The sequence below is a fragment of the Urocampus carinirostris genome, chromosome 12, assembly GCF_059441175.1.
Source record: "Urocampus carinirostris isolate Australia breed hairy pipefish chromosome 12, RoL_Ucar_1.0, whole genome shotgun sequence".
NCBI classification, from domain to species: domain Eukaryota; kingdom Metazoa; phylum Chordata; class Actinopteri; order Syngnathiformes; family Syngnathidae; genus Urocampus; species Urocampus carinirostris.
Window position 1 is genome coordinate 28,974,969 of NC_142360.1, and position 22,535 is coordinate 28,997,503.

The 22,535-nt window shown below is 37.4% G+C and overlaps 1 protein-coding gene across 1 annotated transcript in view; it reads right to left on the bottom strand.

The window, feature by feature from the left end:
- Positions 1–814: 814 nt before the first annotated feature.
- Positions 815–22,535, bottom strand: part of orc1 (origin recognition complex, subunit 1) — a 30,553-nt gene continuing 8,832 nt past the window's right edge. Inside the window, exons 5-16 of the mRNA XM_088350312.1 lie at positions 20,719–20,980; positions 20,468–20,575; positions 17,937–18,144; positions 17,741–17,847; positions 16,089–16,190; positions 11,382–11,553; positions 9,948–10,055; positions 8,564–8,713; positions 6,353–6,472; positions 4,382–4,542; positions 4,222–4,309; positions 815–1,135 (exon numbers count right to left, since the gene is read on the bottom strand). Coding sequence (XP_088206438.1) covers positions 941–1,135; positions 4,222–4,309; positions 4,382–4,542; positions 6,353–6,472; positions 8,564–8,713; positions 9,948–10,055; positions 11,382–11,553; positions 16,089–16,190; positions 17,741–17,847; positions 17,937–18,144; positions 20,468–20,575; positions 20,719–20,980 — 1,781 coding nt within the window. The 3' untranslated portion in view covers positions 815–940. The remainder of the gene's footprint in view (positions 1,136–4,221; positions 4,310–4,381; positions 4,543–6,352; positions 6,473–8,563; positions 8,714–9,947; positions 10,056–11,381; positions 11,554–16,088; positions 16,191–17,740; positions 17,848–17,936; positions 18,145–20,467; positions 20,576–20,718; positions 20,981–22,535) is intronic.

Sequence of the window (22,535 nt, forward strand, 5' to 3'; positions counted from 1 at the left end):
TCCTTGAAAACATTAAAATGTAAGCATTTTCAAGGATTTCAAGCACCCAGACGAACCCTGCACATACAGTGTAATTTTTGATCTTACGTGTGAATTTATCAAAACATGATATTTAGATCTTGAGTAAATCACTAATACATTTGTGGATCAGAAGAATATGTGTGTAAAATGTATCCTTATATCAATTAAATGTCCGTAATAAATAGGTAATTTCTAAGTGCCCCTGTCCTACTGGGTGTGACCCATAGGAGGCGTCGACGTCTCGTGGCGAAATGCCATACAAACACATGCCAGCTGCCGTTTATCACTAGGGAAGAAAAACTGCATCTAGTGAAGGCACTAGAGAGCAGTGTAGGCATTTTTTTAAGCAGACTTGTTTAGAAAATGGCAAAAATGTCAAACAATCCTTGAAAACACAACATTTAAACTCAAGCACTCACACAAATACCTACAGCATGGCGGCACAGTGGTTAGTGCGTGTGCGGCACAGTTCTAAGGTCATGAGATCGAACCTCCTGTGTGGAGCTTGCATGTTCTTCCCGTGCATGCGTGGGTTTCGTCCGGGCACTCCTGTTTCCTCCCACATTCCAAAAACAAAAAAATGCATTTCAGGTGAATTGGCCGGTCCGAATTGTCCCTAGGTGTGAATGAGCGAGTGAGTTGTCTCTCTTTGACTGGCAACCAGTTCAGGGTATCCCCTGCTAACTGCCCGAAGATAGCTGGGAAGGGCTCCAGCACCCCCGCGGCCCTACTGAGGATAAGCGGTACAGATAATGGATAGATGAATGGATAACATACTCAAGTCAATCATAAGTTAAGGTGGGGTCAAAAATGTTTATTTATGAAAGTAAACAGCTACTAAAGTTTAAAATAAAAATGTTTTCATTTAAAAGTTGAATCCTTCACTTCTGAGGAAACCGGAGGCAAGGAACCCCCTTTTTTAATCGGACTTGAGTGCAAAGTGAACGTCATCTTGGCTGACATTAAGTCGGACACGCTGCAGGATGCCCAAGCGACTGGACTCCAACAAGAGCAACCTACTGGCCCCCAGGCGTTGACAGACCGATAAAGCCTCCGACACACTGATGGCCTGCAGACCCTCCAGCCGACACAGAGTCTGGTGCTGTACAAACACCTGCAGAATGCGTACAAGTGTTGGAACTGTTAATGCAGTTCAGTCTACAAAATATTTTGTAAGAATCAAAATGTGAGACACGTTCGTGAATTGGAACCAAATGATTTCAACATTTCATACTTACAATGAAAAACTGAAAAGTAGGTATTGGAAATGTATTGCCCCCCTGTTCTCTCAGCTCCGCCAACTAAATCCAGAAAGCTCCCTGGTAACTTCCGAATGATCCAATGTCAACCTAAATGACTAATAATGACACAGGTGTGCGATGTTCCCTCTAAGCTACGTGCTCAGACCTTCTCCACACACAAGAAAAGATATCCGTCGGATAAAAATCAGGGCTTGAAAGTGAGAATTCAGTAGAATATTCAGCCAAAATGACCATTTGTGCAGGTAAAAACAACATGGGTTCCCTCAGCGGTGTTTTAGACTGTATTTTGAAGTCAAAAGTTCATTGAAAGAGAAAAAAGACGTTTTTTGGGGGGAGGAGGGTTCTTCGGTTTTGTGTTGCATTCAAATAAATTCTAAATACATCAGTCAATCTTATTGCTATCCTTGTACCTCCACTGAAAAAGTGTGATGAAATACAGTTTGGGATTGTGCAACTGACTACCAGTAAATAAATCACAAAAATGTTAGTATTGTGTAACAAAAGATAATTTAAAAAAAAAATGTAAATCTCAACTGAAAAAACATCTGACGTTTGTGGGCCGTACAACTTTTCCAATAGTAAATGAGTTATTTCATTCAAATTTGAAAAATTAACGAGGGTTGATGTCAAGTTTTGGACATGTTTGCGACTGATTTGGTTGTCACATTAGGGATTGATGTTGCTCACCGTTATTCTCGGAGATGCTCACAGGCTTTGTGTGATTGCTCAGACCCGTGGAACATCACAGGGACCATTGCCCATGTCTCATTAAGTCTTAGTTTAAATCAGGGGTGTCAAACTCATTTTAACTCGGGGGCCACTTGAGAGATCAAACATTATGTCGGGGGCCGGAATAGGAGATTAAAGAGAAAGAAAAAGAGAGATGAAGAAATAAGAGAAAGAGGGAGGGAAAAGGAGAGAGGGCAGGACAAAGAAAGAAAAGGTGAGAGAGGGATAGCGCGTGAGAAACAAAAGATAAAAAGTTGTGAGAGGGGAAAAAGAAAGGGAGAGGAAGAAAGAAATCCAAAGTGAAATAGAAAGACAGAAGGAGAGAAAAGAGAAAAAGCGCGAAGGGTAGGAAGAGAGAAAAGGAAAAAAGGAAGTTAGAGCAAAAGAAGTTGAAAAGACACAGAGAGAGAAAGAAACAAAGAGCAACAAAGGAAAAGAAAAAGACACAGAGAGTGAAAGAGACAGAGTGGGAGAAAATGGGTGGAAAAGAGAGAGAAAGAAATACAAGTACAGTGTCTTTGTGAGAGGCACCTGGCTTAGGCAACATCATGGTGACATATTTCAACCTGCAGCTCGTTTTTCTCTTGCGCTTCTGTGTTGTCTCGCGGGCCGGATTCATACCCTTAGTGGGCCTGATCTGGCCCGCGGGCCGCCTGTTTGACACCTGTGGTTTGAATGGACCTTCTCTCTGACAGGCTCAGAAGAGAGGATATGAAAACCAAATAACACACCAGGCAGGTTCAGGATACGTTCAAAAGCAGGAATGGCATACGAGAAGATTTCACAACATTGACACAGCTCCCTGAGCACAGTGTAAGCAATAGTATCAAAATGAAGACAGCATAAAACCACTGCAAACCTACCAAGACTTGGTCGCCCTTCTAAGCTTTCTGCCAAAACAATTTACAAAACTAATCTGAGAAGCAACATGGAAACCCAAGATTAAATTGGATGACTTGCAGGCATACACAGCTGATGTGGGACAATCGGTGCATAAGACAACCCTTAGTCATACTCTTTATAAAAGAGTAGCAAGAAGAAAGCCCTTTCTGAAACAATACCATAATTTGTGTGCAAGAAGCAACATGGGAGACACGAATAAGATGTGGAACAAGGAGCTCTTGTCTGATGAGAACAAAATTAATCTTTTTGGGCTTGACTGACTGCACACCACGCTAAAAACATAATCCTCACTGTCAAACATGGTGGTGGCAGCATCATACTATGGGGTTGCTTTTCTTTAGCAGTGACTAGGAATATTAGATTTGATGGGAAGATGGTTGAAGCCAAATACAGAGTATTTCTGGCAGAGAATGTGTTGGAGTCAGCAACAGCCCTGAGAATGGGGCACAGGTTCTTTTTTAAACAGGACAAAAACCCTATACATAAAGCAACATCTATAATGGAATAATTGGAAACTAACGATATAAAAGATGTTAAAAAGGTGAAGACAAAGTCCAGACCTCAATCCTGTTGAGCAATTGATTGATAGATAGATAGAGATAGATGGATAGATACTTTATTCATCCCTGTAGGTAAATTCACACTTCCAGCAGTATCCTTGTGTTGAAAATAAAACAATAATAAAGTAAAAGGAATATAATACATAAATACCCAATGTAACGTGTTGATATAGAGTATTTAGATAGTGCTACCTAAAATACACACTGTAATAAAAATAGGGTAATAAGCAATGTGGGGGTGTGGTTTAATGTGGACTTTTACTCCCCCGGGTGGAGTTAAAGAGCCTCATGGCATGAGGAAGAAATGATCTCCTCAGTCTGTTTGTGGAACAGGACTGTGACAATTGAGGAAAGATGCTGTGCACAAACAATCACCATCCAACATTAAGGAACTTGCGCAAAGAATGGGCAAATAGTTCTGTTTCAAGATGCGCAAAACATATACAGACATACCCAAAATGACTTGTGGCTGTCATTGCAGCAAAAGAGTGGTAAAAAAGTATAGGAGGCAATATCTTCAACACCTACTTTTTCATTTTTTATTCCTTGGCACTATAATAAAATGTTGAATACATTTGGTTTCTTATCAAGATTGTCTCAAATGAAAATATTTGGAGCTTTTTTAGCACTAAGTTTGAAGCCTGAAACGCAGCAATATTTTAAAAAGTTCTTGTGGGGGTGGGCAATACTTTCGCAAGGCATCGTATATAAAAATATAGAAATTTGATAATGATTCATTTTTATACCTGCTGGAATGTTGCTTCTTCCAAACCCAAGCGCTGGAACTCTGCAATGACAGCGCGAATGAAGAGCTGTTCCTGCACTGAAACAGACCTGAAAAGCAGACATGATGTCTTGGCATCTTACAATCATCAAAATGGACAATCATGACTAGGAGGACCTTACTTGATGGCAGCGATATAAGAGGAGGAAAACATCTCATTCAGAGCTTCCATGACATGATTTATTCCAACCAGTGTCGTGTTGGCAGCAGACTGTTGGCAGAGCTCCATAGCTCTGCGACAAATATCCAAACATCTGCGAGCGTCACCAGACAGAGCGGCCACCTGTGGAACATTGCAACACTGGAGTATCTCAGAGTACCGTTTTATAAGTTTTTATCATAATTTGGGTGTTGGTACGACTTCAGGGTCCCAATAGCTTAAGGATAGTTAAATTCAAGACTTTTTAAAAATGCCTTTTGAAATCACATTTAAGACCAAGTCGACAAAATAACCCACAATTGAAAACACACACACAAAAAAAACCCACGTATTTCTTGAACACAATACAGTCATGGCAAAATACAATTTTCTCATTAAAATTTCAATTTTTGTAAACGTCTCTGTTTAAAGCAGGGGTGTCAAACTCATTTTAACTCGGGGGCCACACGATAGAACAAACATTCTGTCGGGGGCCGGACTAGTAGATTAAAGAGAAAGAAAAAGAGAGAAATAAATAAGAGAAGAGGGAGGGAAAAGGAGAGAGGGCAGGACAAAGAGAGAAAAAGAGAGCGAGAGAAACAAAAGATAAAAAGTCGTGAGAGAGGGGAAAAAGAAAGGGAGAGGACGAAAGAAATCCAAAAAGAAATAGAAAGACAGAAGGAGAGAAAAGAGAAAAGAAAGCGCGAAGGGTATGAAGAGAGAAAGAGACAAAGAGCAACAAAGAGAAAAAGAGAGACACAGAGTGAAAATGACAGAGGGGAAAAAAGGGTGGGAGAGAGAAAGAGAAAAAGAGAAAGAAAAAGAAAGAAAGAAAGAGAGAAATACAAATACAGTGTCTTTGTTCGAGGCACCTGGCTTTGGCAACATCAAATTGACATATTTCAACCTGTAGCTTGTTTTTTGTTTTCTTGCGGCCGGATTCAATCCCTTAGCGGGCCTGATCTGGCCCGCGGGCCGCCTGTGGTTTAAAGTCACGAAGTGTATTGTGGGTCGACATGAGTCACATCACCGTTTTGATCGTTCCATTATTGTTGTCACGGCACATTGCCTTCATAGTAAATCGGTAAATTATTAAAAGACAATTTATCAATTTTACTAAATATCTTTAGTCCAAACAAATATTAATTTACACTTCCCAAAATTTGAGATTTTAATTAATGCCTATTAAGGCCTTATTTTGGGGGAATAATGAATTCAATGCCTTTTCAGACTTTAAGGATCTGCAAAAACCATGGACTTATACTCTGGTGAAACTTATCTGAATAATTATTGACACATTATTAACGGGTATATCACTCACATTTTTACACTAAATTGCAAGAGGGCGCTCCATTAGCAACCTTCTCAATTTTTCCTCAGAAACAGCCACAAGCGCTGTGTCATCAGCAAACAACAACTGACTTACCCGCCACACCGTTCCACTGTTATCCATCATCTCTAAGAATACGTGCAAGCACATATACTTTGTGCCATTTTGAGCTATTGTTTCAATGTACTGCTATAAAATGACATGAATTCTGCCATTCTGCTCCAAGAATGCAAACACAGCTTCAATACGTCACACTTGTTTAAAAACACGGGAAGGGGTCTAAAGAGGTTGGGGTAATAATTTAGTTCAATATGTAGGACAAAAGAAGAAAATATTGTACGTATAAAAACAGAGCAGGAGTGTCATTTTCACGCACTATTTTTCTTTCTCCATTTCTCCTATCGTGACAGAATGCTAAGAAACATAACTGGCAACAATTTTGAGCATTTTCAAGCATTTCACCTAGAATTCAAGCATTTCCCTGAACTTGAAAACACAACATTCAAAGTCAAGCACTTTCCAGGATTTCAAACACCCGTACGAACCCTGAAGAAGGTACCTAGATAGAAGTCTTCAAATGAAATGAACAAAATGCAAACATAGCCCTCGAGATTTGGTCCTTACCTTTCTGGACACCAGCTGCAGAGCATCTTCCTCAAAGGCTTTTATTTTGTTTAAGCGGCACATGATAATCTGCTGCAACTGCTTAAATCCATAAGGCTGGAATGACATCCGAGTTAAACCCTAGAAAAGAAAAGAAAGCTAAATGTATTTTATGATACAAAGAGCTACTACAATTCTAATGCATACCGTTTTTTTTTAGGTTTTTACAATCATGGTTGTTATTTGAACATTTGTTATGCATTATGATCATTTTGAAGTTTATTAGACACTCAAAACAAGGAGAAAATACATCAACCGATATTCCACTTGCTGATTGCCGCGCTGCTGCTGATTGATTGTTCTAAATAAGCAAGTTTGGGGTATAAGCTGGAGTTTATTCTCCTGTATGGTATTTTTTCTTTTTAAAGTAAGAGAGCAGCGGTGGATTAAAAAAAAAAAAAAAGCACGAATTTCAGGTCGGGTTAGGCTGTAAGATCTAACTTTTACCTGTGCATTTTTCGTCAAAAGGTTTTGATCTAACTGGCTAAAATCCTGCTATGGTACAGTTCTTTTAGTAAAGGGAACACAATGTTATGTTAATAAGGATTTCTTGACCATTAAATTGCTCTTCTTTATTAAGTTGTACAGTATATGTAATATTACGCTCATATTATGATGGTAGCATATTATGCAGAGGGGGGGAATACAATATATTTGTCAATCACGACTACTTATGTGGCAATTAATCGTCTACAGAAATACCTAATTGTGACAGCCCCAATTACAGTTTACAATTATTCAACTCACAAAACACAAGTTGAATTGCAAGCAGCTGAAAGGACCCCACGACTTGGGTAACTCATGGTATTATCTGTCATGGTACTGAAATCAACCATTTTTTAAATAAAAAAATAGCCTGAGGAAGCGGGACGAAAAGAAAAATACAAGAAAATGAAAAACAAGATAAAGAAAAGCTATTTTTTGTTTTAATAGAAGCTACTTCTGCCATTTTTATTTTTTATATATATATTTTTTTTGGGATAAGCGGTACGGCTAATGAGATGAGATGAGATATATTTTTTTGCAGACATCAAATAACAAGAGAATACAAACCTGCCACCTACTTTGATACATCATTATTAACCTGTCCAACTAGTCCATAAAAGCCTTTTGTATTTTTTTTTCTCACAATGCAGAAAGGGAACATTTTTGGCTGGTAAAACTGCAGTGAAAAATAGACAAATCGATAAATACTTTTTTAAAAGATGGAAACATTCAGATAAACCCAACTTATTCTTGCATACATTTAATATTACTCCTGTTTGGTAAATTGCTAGACTCTATTCTCTGGATTTTTTTTTTTTAATCAACCCCTTGTCTGATTTTGCTTACAGTAGCCTTGAGGAATGTTGAACTTGTTTGTTGTCACCACAGTCAAATTAGGGGAGCCAACTTATTTCAGCTCAGGGGCCACATAGTAGAAAAAAATAACCTTGCTGGGATCAGACTTGTAGATTAAAGAGAAAGAGGCTAAAAAATAAAGGGGGGGAATGAAAGAGAAAAAAAGAAATATAGGGTGAGAGAGAAAGAGAGGGAAAGAAATAGTGAGTGAGAGAAAAAGAGAGGGAAAGAAATAGAGGGTGAAAGAGAACGAGAAAAAGAGAGTAAGAGAGAGGAGTTAGATAAATGACGATGAGATGGAGTGAGAGGAAGAAGAGAGAAAAAGTTAGAGAGAATAGAGAAAGAGATAAGGGGAAAAGAGAAAGAACAAGAGAGAGGGAGAAGGACAGAAAACAAGGAAGACAGAAAAATAGATAAATGCAAGAAGAAAGGTTGAGAAAAAGAGTGAGAAAAAGAGATGAAGAAAGAGGGAGATGGAGAAAGAGAAAATAAAGCGTGAGTGTGGGGGGGGTTAAATACAGATGAAGAAATAGAAAGAAAGTGGAAGAGAGTAACAGAAAGAAGGGACAGGAAAAGAGAACGGGAGAAAAGAAAGACGGAGTAGGAGCAAAAAAACAGACAGAGAGACAGACAGAGAGAAAGAGAGAGACAGAGAGAAAGAGAGTCAGACAGAGAGCAAAGGAGAAAGAATTATGAATGAGAGAGAAAGAAACAAACAGAAAAAAACTGCGGCTCATTTTCTCTTGCTCTCCGAATGTTGTCCCGCGGGCAAGACAATCTGTTGGTTTGATAGCCTTGGTTTAAAATCCCCATTTGGTCTGTATTTCTCACCAGTCTGCTGGCCACTCTGTTGATCATGATCCTCTCTGGAAGGTCCATAGTGTTGGCAATGGTCAGAACCACAAGGCGGGAATGACGGCGGCTCGGCCAATCAAAAAGGTTGTACATCACGTTTTGCTTCCGGGTCCACAGGAGGTCCAGCTACCAATGGAAAGTACATATTAATCTTCAACCCATTCAAAAGCACCAAGCAACCTGATGAATGCCGCATACAATTATTAGCATAGATATCAACGTAACGTGCGTTTTGTCCATTGAGCACACGGCTTGTGTTGGGTAGGCATGACTGTGTGCCTGGCTGCGATAGGCTGCTGTATGCCGTCAGTCAAACAAAGGGCGGGCGCACAAGTGGCTGCCCTAAAAAACTGTGGAGCATAGTGACCGCTAGCTTTTAGCGCCTTGTTACATTGAAAGTAAATTCATCAATTAAATTGGAACTCTGAGGAAAGTCAGAAAAGTGCAAAGCAATGGTGATCACCAGCGCATGCTCCGTGGATTATTATCCGGGTTCGGAAGTTGTGAGAGAAGGCAATACCATGGCTGCATGTCCAGCCTACTGCTACGGCTAAGCTAAAAACTCTATGCAGATTTCCATGTTTCGCAGGGGGTTCTTGTGTCCATTAACCGCGATAACAAAGGGATCTCTCAAAACAGACACCGCACAAAAAACTGAAAACCCGTGCCAACACTACCTCATACAATAAAATGGTACTCATGTCTATGTTCTTGCACATGTCGACTGCACTACGTTTACTGCTCACCTTGCACAATGTCTGACCATTTCTTTTTTCTGCACTATGATGTCTATGTTTGCACCAATGCATATGCTGACTATGTTTTTTGCACTATGATGACTTTGCACCAAATGCAATATTGCACAACCCTTACGATACCAACGGTATTACGATAACACTGTATGTAACATCCCACATGCCGACATTTCTTGTGTAAATACCATGTAAATTATAACTATAGCCTTATCCCCCTTGTTTTATAACCTTTTCTTCTCTGTTCCTTTATCTTCTTGGCTCATACCTCACTGTGAATGTGTAAAACTGGAGTGTCATGCCCAATTTCGTTGTCACAATATGTTAACCCATTTTGTAACAATGACAATAAAGGTATATTCTATTCTATTCTATTCTTTTGCCATATTTCAGGTTTCAAAGGTGTTGATAAAAAAAATAAATGTATTTTTTAAGAATCAACAGCATGCGAGACACAATCGTGAAAAAAACCCAAATGTGTTTAACATTGTATATTGAGCTAACAAATAAGAAAAATGAAAAGTAGGTATTGCAAAAATATTGACCCCTTGAGTTTGTATAATATTTTAAGCTTAGGAAGCATCTAAGTACCAATCAAATAATCTTACTTCATCCACCAAGAGAACAATGGTTTCCTTTCTTGGAGCAGGGTTGCTGAAACGCTTCTCTAGCAGGGAGGCTGCATGATCAGCTGTAGCCTTCTTGCCAGTTAGTTTCTGTATATTAAAAAAAACAAAACATGTTAACAATTTTAATTCAATACTAACCCGAAAATGAACACAACGATCCTGCATGCTGCAGAACCCAACAAGCATTTTGTCAAGCCATATTTCTGTTTAGCCTCAATATTTGTTTTCTTAAGTTTGGTGTTTGGCCTAAAAAGTGGAATCGGTTCACCTCTTGTTTGACTCCCCACTCTAGCTGCCATGAATGATTTTAAAAATGTGGAAGGAAACAAGAGTTCCCAGATAAAACCTACTGAGGCACTTGGACATATAAACTCCACAGAGTTGGTTAAATTTAACCTGGGAACTGTGGAAGTGGTCCATCTTTTTTATATGAGTTTATTCACTCAAAAAACTTTACATGTAAATACGTTTTCAGCAGCATACTACCAGTATACCGAAACGTAATAATATGTTTTCTTGTATTATTTAGATAAATATTATACAGGGTCGACCACTGCTCATCAGTAAATAGCAAGCCTTTGGGAATAATTTCAGTGCGAGAAATCCCCATTAGATAGTAAGAGTGACTTTGATCAGATCTTTGTCCACACTTTAAAGAAGCCCAACTTCCTAAAGTTGCTTCCTGTATCTGGCGAATGAGTGTGTGTCGGCTGCCCCATATGGCGAGTCGGGGCAGTGTGGTGAGTCGCGAGATATCGACAGATAGTAATAAGCAGACAACTCCCCAACAGAGCTTATTCCTTTCTAAGAAAGATGACAGTCCAATCATCATTGTCTGGTCAAAGAGGGATGACTTATAGTGCAAGTACGCAGGAACCTGGTCACCCAAATGAAAATGATTGCCAAAGTGACCTAAAGTTCATGCATCAGTTCGGTGTTCTTGCAATAAAATGTTACTTTGCGAGCAAAGTACCCTTTGTGTTTCTGGAAAGCATTGTTTAAATATTGGAAGTGTCACAAATGCTAGAGTTCTGCTTGAAACGCATCCTTTCAGAAAAAGCTGTTCCCCTCAGAAGTTTTTTAGAACGAGCTATTTCAAGAAACTTACCAATGTACAACTGTTGTTTACTAAGCAATCACAAAAATTAGAAACCCAATGTTTTTGAATAAAACATGAGGGTTTACGCTTTGATATGTCCTTTGCCTCTACAGCTACAAAACTCAATTTTCATGTGTCAAAATGGTAAAAATTGCCTCTCTCGATTTGAGAAAACATTTGACATAGAATGAGATGAATAACTTGAGACCCATTTTTTGAGCAATCTTTATATGTAGCTTATTTAGTCAATATTGACATTCCTCAGATAAAATTCATGATTTAAAAGGCTGAATGCAAATAAACAAAACAATCACCTCAAGGATCTGAACATAAGCCTGATGAGGATCCGTCATCTTCATACCATTAATCTCGATGAAGTTAAAGGATGGGATCTCATTACTGTTTGATGCATTCTGCAGACAGCGAATGACCTCATGCACTGTTGCAGTCTTCCCGGTCCCTGGAACACCTGAGATATACATACACCTAAAACACACCAATCACATGTCATGGCAACAACAACAATAAGGTATTCGATTTATTGGACACACAAAGACTTACACAATAACACTTTGGTGGCGCTAAGCTATATACAAGGAGCCTGGAACCAATAGCTCACGAGCCAGATATTATATTATACATTTCATGAGTATATCTGGTTCGGAAACAAAAAATGGCTCATGCAAATCTTCTGTGTCATTCCAATTTTAGTTAATGCGAAGCGACGCTAGAAAAAAAGAGTTTAGTCCATAATATATATATATATATATATATATATATATATATTATTAATTATATATATATTATATAGCCTATATCAACACATTACATTTGGTATTTATGTATTATATTCCTTTTACTTTATTATTGTTTTATTTTCAACACAAGGATACTGCTGAAAGTGTGAATTTCCCTACGGGGATGATAAAGTATCTATCCATCTATCTAGGTATGACCCGGCTGAGGCTCGAACCAGCAACCCTACCTGCAAGGCCACCAAGCTGGTAAATGTTATCAAATTAATCAAACGTCAGAGTCAAATGAGATGTGCTGAATAATTAGCTTTTAATTGGAAGGCGTTTGGCAGTTTCGTTGAATTTTGTCTGGTGTGTAGCTGTAAACAAACAAACAAATATATATATATATATATATATATATATATATATATATATATATATATATATATATATATATATATATATACTGTTCTCATTTGCCCGCGTCCCTGCGTCCTAGACGCATCGTTTTTGCTGGGGACGCATAGTCTCAAATCAACGTGCGTCCCCGGGACGCAACTTTTTTGACACAAAATTGTCATTATTTCCCAGTGAAATTTTTTTTAAACAAAGATTTACCGCACTCCAAACTTTTTGTCAGGCAGATCCGCCATTGTTGTTTTGGTCTCGCGGTTCGAGTTTTCGTCTGCACGCCGATCTCGAGGTGTGTGGTGAAAAGTCCGTCTCTTTTTAGAGAACCGGCTTTTTCGGCTCAACTCATTCAAGAGAGCCTGCTCTCAAACGGCTCACTTGCTTTGATGCATTATATTACGAATTATTATGTTGTATAAAGAAGTTAAGAAAAAAAGGAAGTATAAAAAGAGAAAATGAAAAAAAAAACAGGTTTGTGGTTATCCCTTTAATCAGTGTATTACCAACAATAATTTGATGCAGAAAATGAATTCATAATTTGAGGACTAAAACTGAATGAATATATAGATTTTTATTATATATTTGTCACCGATTTACAATTTCAACCTCGATAACACTAAATTTTGGGGACCCATAGATCTCTGTTGGGACCCATAGATTTTTGAGCATGCGAGTCCCCGGCCGGGACTCATCACTTTTCAGAGGTAAAATTAACATTTTTTTTGTTTTTGTTTATTTTTTGTTTTTGCTTTTAAGGCTCTTTGAGTCAAAAAATGTTCCAGACCCCTGCTATATATGGTACATAGCTAACCTGTGGTAGGCAGTCAATGTGGGCCTACAGCCCCTCCTACCACCACCACCAAACAGTTGCACCTTTCATGCACCAGTCTAAGAGGCACTGGAGGCAAGGTGTTCAGGATCTTGCCTAATGTCACAATGACACGTGATCACGAGGGAGCTGGAAGTAAACAGGCGACCCCTTAGAGAACTGAAGGACCCTCTATGCCCCGAGCAACGCTCACCACAAGAGCAACAGTCGCCACATTAAATCCTATGTAGCCGTATTCACTTAGATTAACCAATAACATCATTTAAAGGTTAATTCTATATCTAATTTTCATTTATGTTACTGAATACTTGTAAATGCAGGGACTGTAGTCTCATAAGCATAAGTATTGAACAAATTAAAACAATTTTGCGGCACTAAAAGACTTAGTTCTGCAACATTTAATCACTAAAATCGAATAAAATAGATAATGAAAAGCGCTGACAGCTAATTCGATCATCGGTTCGTTGTATCACATGATTTATCAGCCACTAAGTACATTAAATCATTGCACACAGGAGCGCACACAATATCTGTGAGTTGTAGCACCGATTTGGTCCGGCAGAAGGCAAAAGATTTTCTATAAAAACGTTGTTTATTTATTTTTTTATAATCTTTTTTAAATTGAACGTTGGATCAATACAAACAAAATTGGCATGAACATTTTAACTCTGTAATGTCTGACTGTTTCATCACGAAACAAAGTTTCTAGTTTTCAGAGAAAAAAAAACTGAAAATAAGTAAATCAAATACATAAAGTAAGAAAAAAAAAAATTATAATATGGGGCAGATTCTTAAACATTTTCATCGTTTTCTCATCATTGTCATATGGGAATGATTATATTATACAAAGATTTAACCAAAAAACAGATTTGTTGACAATGTTTTGCAAAGTGGGTTTACATTTTTTATGTATATATTTTGGTGGATAAAAAAATTCTGCACATGAAATGAAATGTATGGGTTTTTTTTAGGATTAGTCCAAAAATAATATGATTTTTGGATAAGGTGGTAAGAAAAACATAGTTTACATATTTCTATAGCATATACTAGTATGTATTTTTGTTTGTCAAGTTCATTGACAAACACTTGTTTTTTTTATTGTTTTATATTATCGAAGATTCTGATGTTTTGTGCACCTTTTTTCTATCCGTCCAAAATTTCAATCTTTGAATAAAGAGGAAATAAAAAATGTCTTTAAGAAATCTGATTCATCGGAAAAAATAATGGACGGATTCATCGAAAATGAAAATAATCGTTAGTTGCAGCCCCAGACCTTATAGTTTAGCTTTGCCTACTGATATTAAATATGGGGTGGAATAACAGTTTCAAGTTCATACGGAGGGCCAACGATGCCTACCATTTATAGGTGTATGAACATAACATTGATGTAAGAGGAATTATGGTTCAAATGTGACATTTGTACTATGTACCCAAAATATATTATTTTATACTCTTACCATTATACTCTTATATCTTTTTACGTTTATAACTCTTTAGTGCTCAAAAAGTGTGTGGTTTTACGATTTTGCAAACACTTCCAAGGTCAGGAGAATAAGTTCTCGGGCACCAAGGGATGTTCTTCTGATTAAAAAGCTACTATGAGGCCTGCTAGCTGGCTAATCAAGATGACCTTGACACTCCCACATTTCAAGCCGCTAAGAAGTTTGCGTTTCTTCTCAGAGAGACGTATTGTGTTTACAAAGTTTCACTATCCCAAATGCTTATTTATTATACTCGCAAGCCATTTAGCGACCAACATTATACACTGCATTTGAATATGTGATTCCTGTATAAACCAATCAGATTAATTTCCTGTGTTCATATAAACCAATCAGATGTGTAGTTTCCTTCTTGTGTTTTACAATAAATGACTTTCCTGAAACAGGAGAAGCGTGGTGTTCGATTCTGGAAGCACGTACCTCCGATGGAAGGGGCTGTCAAAAACCTACGTTTCCGACTCAGATTGTGTTCTTTTTTTCTTTATACTACAATTTCAAGTTTTAACCTTGACAGTTGAGACCGGATGTAACTATCGCTAAGATGAAACTCTACTACAATAATTGGTATTTATGATGAATTCTGTGAATATTGTGATTGCAATGATTATTGAATTGAATTGTCTTTATTGTCAATGATTATGGTAACTTTAGGAATTGTTTGGCCAAAGTTTTGACATAAATGTTTTGGTTTAGAAGAAGGGGGAAGTGCAATGTTCACACTGTGAACAGCGGACACTGCTGGCTTTGATTAGAAACCCCGATTCGACCAACATCTTTATGAAGGAGACTACACTGCCACAAATAAATTTCCCTTAACCTTTTCCAACCAACGACTCTGCCAACACAAGGAAACACTCACAATCCGTCACAAAAGAGCAGGGGTCAGGGAACTTATGGCTTCCGCAAGCAGTCGATGGCTCTTTTCATGAGTACATATAGCTCAGAGACAAAAACGATTGCATGCAAATTTTTTACATGTCGTTCCAAACTTGAATGATATAAAACTATAAAAATGCCCACAAAGCCAAACCAGCGCTGAAGTACTGTGCAGTATATATAGGGCACATTTTTAACTACAGTTTAATCAAGGGTGTCACACCCCAAAAAAACTCTTAATAAGCTTTTGTCTGGATAACAGGTTTTGCTGAATTTTGACTCAAAATATAAAGTGCGGCTCTTTCTCAAAAGAAAATCAAAATATTTTGCTTTCCTGGCTTTTTGAGTCAAAAAGGTTCCCGACCCCTGATCTAGAGAAAGTGACCGGACTCTCCAGCTCTATAATAAAGATTTGAACCCTAAAGGTTTCATTTGTAATCAAAAGATTAATTATGTACCAATGCAAGTCATCATAATTCATGCCAGAGATTCATTTCTTTAGGTGTCGGAATAAAATTTTGAGACTTACATTCGAAATAAAGGAATTAAATATAGTATTAAATATAGTATAATATATATCTTTTGAGAAGGAGGCTTGAAATGATTTACCACTGTTCTTGAAAAAAAAAAAAATTATTTACATATACATATTTGTAACAGCATTCTTACCCTCCTGTGCCATCAAGGATTTTGCTTTCCACAAAGCTGTAAATGTCCTGAAACTCCTTCTCCCTGCAGGGTAGAGACTCGGGCACTGACGACACATGCAGCCTAAACAAAAGGTATGCAAAAGAAAAAAGTATTTTGAATGTAATGCTCAAAAAGTCCGAAAATAACTTTGAAAACAGATTCAAACGAAAAGAGGATATGTTCTTTGAATTCTTTCCTGATATAATCAAATGATTCATTAGTACCGACATGGTGCCACATCATTTGACAGAAATGAAAATGATCACCCTGTAGAGCGGAAAAAATATAATTCGCCCCAAACTTGAGAAAATGATGCCATAATGTAATTGTAGCAACTATTAACAGTTAGTAACACCAACAACGTGGTACTGTGAATAACAATAGTGTGATGATTGTTTCCTATACAATTAATATTTTCCGGCGGGCCGGCAGAGTCTTAATTGGTCCCGACATGCTGTCTCATTAACTTATTAGAATATAATAATATTTCAAAATATATATCAACTCAAAGTCAATCAAAAAAACTAAGATATCTCATTTAAAAAAGATCACAAAGCCACAGTGCCCACTTTTTGTTCATTGGATGATTGGTTAATAAGACTGGTGAGGATTTTCTTTCCGTTTTAAACATTTAAATTTATAATTTTTTGCCTGTTTTTCAGAGGTTCTGTGTTTTTTCAGTCTTCCTTGTTTAGAAGTTACCTTGTAAAGAGTTAAAGGTTTTTTATGGCACTGAAGAGTTGATATTTTTATTTTGTTTTTGTGTTGTGTAGTTGTTTTTTAGGGATTCAGTAACACCCCCGGACCCCTAGGCTAGGGGTGTCAAACTCATTTGAGCTCGGGGGCCACATGGTAGAAAACTACTCTTACGAGGGCCAGCCTAGTGAATTAAACAGAAAACGAGTAAGAAAGAGAAAAAGAGAAAGAGGAAACAGAGCGAGTGAGGAAGAAAAGAGAGAAATAAAGAGAGGAGATAGAGAAAAAAAGAAAAGGAGAGACAGAGAAAGGGAAAGAGATAAAAAGAAAGAAGGACCAGAAAAAGAAAGAGATAAAGATAGAATGAAAAGAGGGAAGTAATATAGCCCCAGTTGCTTTGCGAGTGGCACCTGGCTTTGTCAACATCAAGTGAACATATTTCAAACTGCAGCTGATTTTCCTCCTGTGCTTCTGTGTGTGTTGTCTCGGAGGCAGAAATAAAAACCTTGGCCTAATTTGGCCCACAGGCTGCATGCTTGATACCTTTGTCCTTGACTGTCTGCCCACCAGGCTCTCACAAAATTCTATGGGAAACACTGGATGATGACATAAAACTGTATCCCTAGTTGTCTAGTGGATAGCACGCAGCACTCTCCCTGTTGCGATCCGGGTGTAAATCCTCTTGCATCCGATTTTTGCAATTGCTATCTATATATCCTGACTGAAAAATCAATGCACAAATATGGTACTTGTTTATTTATAGTGCAGCCCCAGCGCTTACTGAGTTTTAAGTCTATGCACCTTATATAATGAAAAAAATATCACCATTGACTCAGTTTTGGGGGTGTGCCTTATAATTTGGCACCCCTTATGGTGCGGACATTTTATATATGTAGTGATTGACTTAGTTCAAAATCTCATCTGTAATTTGTTACCTTATTCGGGCCACTTCTAATATGTTGGTAAGCTGTCGGGCAGGAGTCTCCCTGCTCGGGATTTTGGGGGTACAACGGCGAGGGGTGTTTCCTGCAACAGTATCTGCCTGTGTGAAGGATGGAAAGCAGTAGAGATGAGCTTTAAAACCTGCGACCACATTTGTGTATTTGTACAGAAATATTTGAAAATGTTTACCTTCTTGTAAGAGGTTTTACGTAGTTTCCTCGTAACAGACGAGGTTTTTTTAGAACAAGGCCTTAGAGATTCAACGGCACACTGTCGGCCTTTTTTTGCTGGAAAGTTTTCGTCATCAGAGCTACTAGACGATTCCTCATTTGACGGAACAAATTCTTCTTCGTCTGCTGTGTCTGAGTCGGTGTTTATTTTCTCATCCAAAATATTTCTGATAAGAGATCGATAACATTATTTTTTGTTATTTTTGTACACGAGCAGATTAAAACACAACACAAAATTGTGATAGCCTAGGTCAGGAGTGCCCACATTTTTCCGCATGTGAGAGACTTATAAAAGAGCCATGTCAACATTATCTACCAACTAAAAAAATGCAAAACATTTATTTATCAATACAGTCTATCGAGTATTGTTTATTTGTACCATACATGTTTATTTTGCATTATTGCAATAGCCCATATTGCCCAATACAACGCAGTAAATTTTCTTGTCATTACCTTATTCTGATGATTGCACTGAATGGAATCAGTCACAGGGTTCTTAGAGCTAAAGGCAAGTTCAATTTAAGACTTATGAGTTCTTTTAATGCCTTTTGAAATTACATTGAAAACCAAATTCACAAAAAACACAATCGAAACAAACAAAACCACATATTTCCTGCACACAATACATGGTACCCTTTTACATATGATATGGCACAACCGTTAATCGGACAACCATTTCTCATTAAATTGACAGTTTCCGGACATGGTCCAAAGTTAACGCTTCTGGCCCAAGTTTGTATATGTATTGTGGGTAGATCGAAGACATGCGTAGCTCTGGAAGGCCCGACTGAAACCACATCACCGTTTTGATGGTTCCATTATTGTTGTCACGCGACGTTGCCACGAAAGTAAATCAGTGAATTATTAAAAAATTCAATTGATAAATGCTACTTAATCTTTTTAGTTCAAACAAATATAAATCTTATCAATATGTTCACATTTAAAATACTTTTAAAAATTGGATTCAAACATTGTAAGGCCTTATTTTTACAATAATGAATTCAAAGAGTTTTTAAGGAACCCCGATTACTAAAATAAAGTCACTATTTTTCTGCTATTTTGTGCGGTTCTTGTCTGAGATCTATGGTCTCTTTGAGTCAATGGGCTGGTATAAACTGACATGAATTCTGCCGTTCTTCAACAACAATGCGCGCAGCTTCAATACGACACACTTGTTTACAAACACTGAGAGGGCTCTATAGCTGTTGGGTAATAATAGGAGTTCAAAATGGAAGCCAAGTACTGTATCGATAAAAAGCAGGAAAATGAGCCAAATTTGGACTCATTGTCTTGATATGGACGTCTCCGAGACAGAGTGCATTCAATGTTTCAATCTTAGAGACTGCTGATTTTTTGCTTTACCTAATTTACATTTTTTCAGAAGATTTCTGTCTACATTGGTTAAAATAGAATTGTAAATATTTTTTTAGCTTTCTTGTTATTTATTTATAGCACTGGAGAGTTAATATTTTATTGTTGTTGTTCAACTTTAAATCTGTTCAGTGTGTAAAAAGCTCAGATTGTTTTGAATTTTACAATTTCTTTGTAGCTCTGTGAATATTCTAATTTATACCTCACTTGTTTTGCAGGGATGCCGTGCAAAACATGAAATTACTCATTACAAAATAATTTCGTGCATGATGTTTTATTATTTTTAATAATATGTCGCAAAAAAATAAAGAATCTCGGTGCGCTGAGCCGCTTCTTGAAAACGAGCCGAAATTCCAATGACAAGTCTAATAAACCTGTCCTCTTGGATGAGACAATAGGGGTCAGTAACACCTATCATGACAACTAGTTGATGAGGACTAGGTACACCATCAGCGTCATTTTTATGCACTTATTTTGAAATGTTTATTCATCTTTAAGTGTTGTCTATCAATGCTGCTGCCAGGAAACAAGGCAATGAAAATAATTTCAAGCATTTTCAAGCCATTCACCCAAAATTCAATCATTTTCATGAACTTGAAAACACAACATTAAAATTCAAGCATTTTCAAGGATTTCAAGCACCCGGTTTCTTACCTGGTCATGCTTACCCACTCATTTTTATATCCAATTATGAATTTTGAAGGCTGACTGGGCAAATACGAATCAGACAACTTTGTAACTCGAATGTATTCGGCGGCATTTGAGTGGTGCCCTGTGTGTCAGATGTCAGACTGGCTGCTCTGTATGTCAATCCTGTGATATTTTATAGTGAGAAGATAAAAGGCTGACATTAATTTTGTTATTGCTGTGCACCCCCAGAGAGTGCTCCAGAATTAGACTGGCTGCTATCGAGTCATTGCCTTGGAGCTGCATCTTACATAGCCTTGGAGCTGCATCTATGCGGTAGCCCCATTGTTCTCAGGAGGAGAAAAATGTGTCGTGTTTTCACACCGCAATGATCACTTAATAAACCTGTTGCGATCGACTGGCAGATGGCGATCGACGTATTGGACACCCCTGCCCAAGGTTAATGGTTCACCTTCCAATTTTTGCACTCACAATTGTTTTTTGATCCGAGAACCAACTCGCTGAGCAGACTTTCTTTTTGAACTTCTTGGTGTTGTGGTAATCGACTGCGTTGGAGAATTTTCAGTAACCTTCTCACTCCTTTAAAACAGCCAACATTATGGAAGACAGTTAAAAGGGTGAGTTCATTTCTGATTGTGCTGATCCATTCTGTATGATCTTTACAGTTTTAGCAACAGTTTAGAAATAAATGATCCAAAATCGTGATGTGACTAATGACATACCTGGACAAAACGGGTTCAGTTTGTTTAACAGAACTGTCCATCTCAGGGACAGATAGTCTTTTGTTCATGTTGACAGCTGACTTCTTTGTGGAATCTCCGTTAGCAGGTGTACACATCTTGCGTGATGGGGTTAAGCTGTAGATAGGACGCAGTAGCTCAGGGGGAGAGGCTGAGAACTTTTTACCCCCTTCCATCTCTGACTCTAGCTCGTCATCTAGTAGCTGTTTCAGGACATCATTGAATGGCAATGACTTCTTAGGACCTGAAGTAAGATGGAAATGAGGGGAAAGATGTCAAATATTAAATTGTTATGCTCAAACGATCATGCGTATGACACTGCAGTAAAAAATAACCATGGCATTAACACAAGGAATGTACTCCTTTTTCATGGCCAAAATTCAAGCACTTTTCTGGCCATTTAAAAAAAAACTCTAGTACATTGAAAGGAAGAAAAGCGTCGATCAAAGAAAACCTTTTTTGTTGATTTTGATGACTAAAATAAAGTCACTATCTTGCTTCTAGCACATATACTTCGAGCTAATTTGAGCTGTTCCTCTTTGATCTTTTTGTGTCAATGTGATGCTATATACAGACAGAAATTCTGCCATTCCGTTTCAATACGTAACACTTCTTTAAACACGGAATGGGCTTTATAAATGTTGGGTTCAAATGGAGTTCAAAACGCAAGACAAAAAAGAAGGTACTGTATGTATAAAAAGCAGAAAAATGAGCCAAATCGAAACATTTTTTAATTAAATCGATTGCTCAGAAGCTGAGTGCATTTAATCTTTCAATCTTAAAGACTTCTTTTGCTTTTTGTTTTACTTATCTTATATTATATTTTTGCGTGTCTTTCAGAGGATCTGTAATAAAGTTCTTTCGAATAGAATTGTAAATAATTGACTTAGTTAATTTAATTTTCTCATTTATTGATAACACTAAAGAGCTATTTTTTTAAAATTATATTTTATTGTTTTGCATTTCCAGGGATTTTGTGTTGTTGTTCAACTTCTGTTCAGTTTGTAAAAAGCTGAAATTGTTTTGTATTCTACAGTTTGAGATCTCTGTGAATATTTTAATTAATATTTCATGTGTTGTTAAGGGATCCCCTGCAAAACATTTCAAAATACCAATTAGTTATGTTTTGTTATTATTTATAACATATCATTTAAAAAACAAAAATATCTGAGGAGCTGTTTGAGCCGTGCCAAAAGGGCGTTTTCTAGGTAGAGCTGACCTCTTGGGTGCGACCATTACAGGGCAATGACGCTTTACATGGCATTGCCATATTTTTCAAGGATTAAGCACCCCCACAAACCCTGTTAAAAGTGTTACTATAACTTAAGCCCCACTGCAACATCTTATCCTCCGACATGTATCTTAATTTTAGTCCGCATTTTCCCACACTTTTACACACATTTTAGGGGTGCAACAATCACAATTTTTGGGCTGATCAACCACATTTAGAAAAAAACAGGAGTATGCTGATTCGGATTTTTGCAGATAAAGATTTCACTCATAAAAACATACATCTTTAATATTACTTTTTTTTTAATTTTTCAAACAATAAGCCTTGCTCGAGAAACAACTTGGATGCATGGGCTACCAGTACATTCACTCTTCCATGTGTGGGGTCAAAAATGATTGGGGGGAAAAATAAAACATTAATGGCATCATGTCATAAACGTGTTTTATGAGGAATACCTGAAATGTTAAAATATTACAACTTTTTTTACCTAACGATTTTGAAGAATAACAACGAATGATGTTATTTTTGACCCAACGTATGCATCCAAGAGTTAAGCTGCACAAGTAAG